General features: G+C 37.4%; 1 protein-coding gene across 1 annotated transcript in view; it reads right to left on the reverse strand.

The window, feature by feature from the left end:
• Positions 1 to 1,769: 1,769 nt before the first annotated feature.
• Positions 1,770 to 5,255, reverse strand: part of LOC113818123 (dolichyldiphosphatase 1-like) — a 15,767-nt gene continuing 12,281 nt past the window's right edge. Inside the window, exons 5-6 of the mRNA XM_027370277.2 lie at positions 2,615 to 2,743; positions 1,770 to 2,499 (exon numbers count right to left, since the gene is read on the reverse strand). Of these exons, the coding sequence (XP_027226078.2) occupies positions 2,370 to 2,499; positions 2,615 to 2,743 (259 nt within the window). The 3' untranslated portion in view covers positions 1,770 to 2,369. The remainder of the gene's footprint in view (positions 2,500 to 2,614; positions 2,744 to 5,255) is intronic.

The raw sequence follows: 5,255 nt of genomic DNA on the forward strand, positions 1-5,255 counted from the left end.
GTGCTTTCTGTCTGGCCTCGCATAGAGCAAGCCGTAGTTTGAATCATTGAACTGCTACCTCACAATCGAGCTTAAAAGCAGGGCAGCTCTTGTAAAATACATTATAGGAGCCACCACAATTGGCACACATACGTGACTGAGCAGAGCTATTTAAATGGTCATGACCAGGTTGGGTACATAGAGGGCAGGGGGCTGTGGAAGCTGGCATTTGGCCGAGTGGCTAAAATACCAAGATTTCTGACATTGATGAGGGAGGGTCGATATGATTGGACAGGGCAGAACACTATCAATATAAACTTGATGGGGAATATCATATCTATGGAAGCTAATCTTGGTAATATTGGTTTAAGTCTTATGCTGCCCTCTGGGAGGAATAGTGTAGCACTGTACTGCCACTGTATCATAGTCAACAAGGCAGGTAAGTAGGTAATTTTCAGTCTGACCAGTTTTTGTCGTATGTAAGGACAATCAGTCGGAGAGACGGAAACAGTTCCAGAACAAGTATTATGAGAGGAGTGAGGTTTGGCGGGAATAGGTTTGCCAGTGAGGTCAGTTTAGGATAGATAGTACACAAGCTTGGGTCTTGGATGTAACTGTGACAAGGTGTGAATGATCAGAACGACTGCAAAAGGAAACATTGCCTACTTGTTTTTGGAGACAAAGGAGATGAAAAAGACATGGAAGAGGAAAGGGGAAGACAAAAAGACCGTGCAAAATTAGTTGCGGTGAGGGCTTAGGCCCAAGGTAGGGGTGATCCCCTACATTGGGATTCAAGTCTCCCCCCCCCCCCCCATGAATGAGTAAATGGAGGCAAAGCAAATACGTAAATGAATGAGAGAAAAAGATGAAGGTTATTTACGAAACTGTATGCTTTTGGCAGTTGAAAACTGATTTTAGGTTCATGGACTAGTAAAATTCATACCCCTTTGTTCTTGCACATAAATATGGCAAAATCGTTAATTTTCTGACACTTTAATAACTAGACAGAATTATTAACAATATTTGGATTTGACTTTTTCCAAAACACAATGACTATGAAAATGGCTCTTATATATTTGGTCTATTCATGTTAAACATATTTTCAAATAGTCTATTGATTTTTAAAAAGATATTTATTGAAAAATTTCATCTCGGGTCATTAGCGGCTTGGGGTAAAGCCCCCAGGTAAAGTAAGGTCATATAGCTCTATGATAAAATATTGTGGCAAAAAGTGGTAAAAATTAGTTAACAACCAAGACAAAATATGTTAGATGCCATAGGTTGTACAACGTTGTATGTTAGTATGGTAGTGAAAAGGATAAAAAGAAAAGAGCAAATGGAGTATGAAGGCAATTCAGGACTGACACAAAGCCAGCCTTTCATCTTTCATGGATAGCTCTCACTCTATAGGATGTGGACAGAAGGGGATGAAGAAAAGGAAAAGGAAATGGGGAGAAAAAAAGACCATGCCTTGGACCTCAGTCTCCATTTCCTAAACCCCCCATAACAATGGGTTGGGGGTGGGGGTTAGAAGAAAAATCATGAGCGAGTATCACATGCGCACAGTGATCAGTTTAGCACTGGATACTTATGAACAAGCAAGCTGTCAAATTCAGAATGCTATAGAAGTCATGAGTTTAGCTTAATGTGTATTATGTGCATCGCTATTTTGATATTAACCACTCACTGCAGGGTACGAGGAGGAAAACTAAGTATTACAGCATCATTGATATGTCAAGAATCAAGCAAAATAGGACACTTCAAATAGGAAATGAGATGAAAAAACTATATTTATACAAACAACCTTTATTGGCAGGGCATCTATTGCAGAAGTCCATGTGGTCTTCTGTTGAACATTCCTACTTATAATGAGACTAGTGCATTACACTTTAAACAGTGCTAAAATGACTGCAATAATTATTTCTAGGTCTTCCAATATAAGATGCAAATAAAATGGACACAAAAAATCATCAATTTTATGCAGTCACAAGTGTGGATTACACCACAAACAAGAACACATAAGTCAACATGAATTACTATCATAGAAAAAAAATAAATATTCATAATTCTATGAGAGATCTAATAATACTATTTAACACTTTAATATTTTATCAACAAAGTTGGCAGTTCACATTTATGGATAGCCTGTCATATTTCAGGTATAAAATTGTTATTAATAAAACCATAAATAAATTAAACAACATTTAAGATGAGTATTTCACCATACTGTAACTCATAAAACTATAATTCACTTGTGCCAAAAAAATATATCAAATATTTTTTTAATTAACTCAGTGGAGTGCATGTTTTAAAAGTTTATTCCAGAATACCCAACAGCCCAAACAACCACTAAAAAAAATAGGAAGTAGTAATCATGATTACAACTCAAATTACTGGCTCTTCATTGATGCAAGTTTCCGGCTTCTTGCTCGATTCTCTGTGCGGGCATGTGTGTACTCAAACCATAAGATGTTTGGAATCAAGGAAGTATCTCGAATCATTAATGTTTCACATACTTTCCTGAAAAGCAAAATTTATTAGAAAAAACATAGTTACCTTCTAACAATATGACAATTTCATATCAGAATAAGACCAAGAAATATTCTGTATTAAATTTGAAAATATTGTTATTTACCATGAAGCGACTATGGGGAAAAGAGGTGTCAGCATCAGATGTGTCAGAGTAAACCAGCCGAAACCCAGTATAATTCCCACCAATGCTCCCCACAGTACTTGTCCCCACGTGTGGTACAGCAAATAAACTCTGCAAAACAAGAAAATCAGATTAAAAAAAAAAAAAAAAAAAAAAAAATCATAACATACATACTTATTACCTACATACAAGACCCTTCAATCTTATGAGGTCTCTATGAGATGTGAATTTTCATCCCTGAAAATTTTTGCATGCTTTCTTTAACAATATGGTTAAAGCTTCACTCTTTCATTATTGCCATCACCAATGGTCCTGATCATCAGTTAAATGGCTGTGTTGGTCCTGTCCATCACTGCCCTAGACATAAACTTATGTACAAAGATAAATGATACATGAAAGATGGATACATCATACATTGTACCCTAATTTTGTCTTATCATTAATCCTTTACTCATTGGATTCTGGTGCCTCGCTGCCCACATGTGGCCCAAAATCTGGGCATTAAGCTTACTTGAGTTGTGACTCTACTGGGTGGCCCACTCTCGCATCCATATATGGTGACAAGACCCCTTGACACCCCTTTGCAATGTTGTTCTTTCCTTTTTTGAAGTGTTTTTGGGGGCTTTTTTGCCCTTTTCCAAGGTTTATATTTGTCATTTGTTATGCTGTATCAAGTTGGTAATACACTGTTTTTCTTGCACACACATTTCTAAATTTTTTGTCATACACCTTGCACAGGTGGTCACAGTGGGCAGGAATGGGATCGTGAGCATGGAAATAGTGTCCTCCCTTGAGCTAAAACTCTTCCAGCTATGTGTCAGTGATAGTACATTTCACACTTATTTACCGCTGAAAATAATGCAACAACCTTATTCTAAATGCTTACTGCATCTAATCCCATAATAAGAGCTTTCAGCTGAATTTTTTATGATGGTACATTCCCATCATCCAGCCTTCAGTTAATTTTTTTTTTTATGGCATGGTAATCATGCCACCCAGATCCAATTGGTGAAGGATCCCCCATTTTTTGAACTGATGCAAACACAGAAAAAATCATTATCCTTTACCAGTATCTTGTGGATATAATGTTACATAAGAATCTATAAGTTAATTTATCATTTTTCTGTCAGGAATCTTAACCTGTTCCCTCAATTGATTTAAAAAGCGCGCATTGCTCGTGTACAAGTCTCTCGCCAGCGAACAGTAAATTTATTTGTCATCCTGAATGTCTTATCTAATACAGTTTGTCTCTCTCTCTTTCTCTTCCTCCATCACACAAACAAACAAACAAACAAACACACGCACGTACGCACAAGCACATGCACGCACACAAACACACACGCATGCACACACACACACACACACAAACAAGAGAGAGAAAAAGCTGCTTAGATTGTCAAATATGAAATTATTCAAAGATATTTGGTGTAAATTGTTTGAGAAATGAAGGACTTAGAGAGGGGCGGGAGGGTTATAAAGACAAGGAATCAACCAGGGTGGGGGGAAGTGTACCCCCCTGTACAGTCTCCCTTCCCTGGTGGAAGGGTATGGGGTGAAGTAAAGGAATAGGGGGATATGAAGGACAAGGGAAGGACCACAGAAGTGGAAGATGTGATGTAGAATCTGCCAATGATAGTTCCTCATTCTGGATATGGGGTGGGGCATATCTAGCTGATGTACAAGATTGGTGGATGGAGCTAGAGAATCTCTAGGGCAATATACAGAGTCTAAAAATAGATCCAGTACAGAATACAGGATTATTTAGCAACTACTACAATCAGATGGAATTATGATTCCAATGCTGGTGTCACCATATGTTCCAATGGTGCTTCATGATGCCAGTGTCTGTGCCACCGTATAAAACAGGTTAAGGCCTGGACTAAGCTTCCATTTTACAGTAATAAAGTATCACTTTCAATGAAGACAATAAATAATGAAACATACTGTGAGTTTCCAAGATGAGTACTTTATACATATGAATACATTAATGCTTCAGAAAGAACCTTATCCTAGGTAAATACTCATCATTCTCCAAGTTTTTTTTTAACTGGATCCCCAATATTAGCATGTAGCCTGCTGATATCTGTGTTTTGAGTCATTAGACTCAAAAAACTTTACACAGCTTTGTCATATCATGAGCAATTAAGGTTACAGTATATCTATAAAAGATAGAAAAGAAAGCCATAATCAATCATGAAATAAACAATTATACCACTGTTATTACAATGCTTAATACAACTACATTCCAATTACTTACCCTACTGCTACTACAATTAATCCCCACTGGATCCAGGTGACGTAACTGACACCTCATAAAAAAATCTGTTTTAAGGCCAAGTGACAGGAATATGCCATTATGGAAAACTCTGTCTGAAGGCCAGGGTGACGAGTTGTGTCTTCATGAAAAATTTGGGCAAGACTAGAGTGCTAGGAATGACTTGTAAAGAGTGCACAAAATTCTTGGAGGAAATTTAAACTTGGTAGGCATTTATAAATGCATTTTTTCAACAAGTAAACAAGGGTGCAATATACCATCAGTGAACCATGGATGGAAGAATATCAGATCCAAGAAGGACCATTTTGATGCTCAGGATCCTATTCCTTCCCAGCAAAGGGTATGACA

The sequence above is a fragment of the Penaeus vannamei genome, chromosome 16, assembly GCF_042767895.1.
Source record: "Penaeus vannamei isolate JL-2024 chromosome 16, ASM4276789v1, whole genome shotgun sequence".
NCBI classification, from domain to species: Eukaryota; Metazoa; Arthropoda; class Malacostraca; order Decapoda; family Penaeidae; genus Penaeus; species Penaeus vannamei.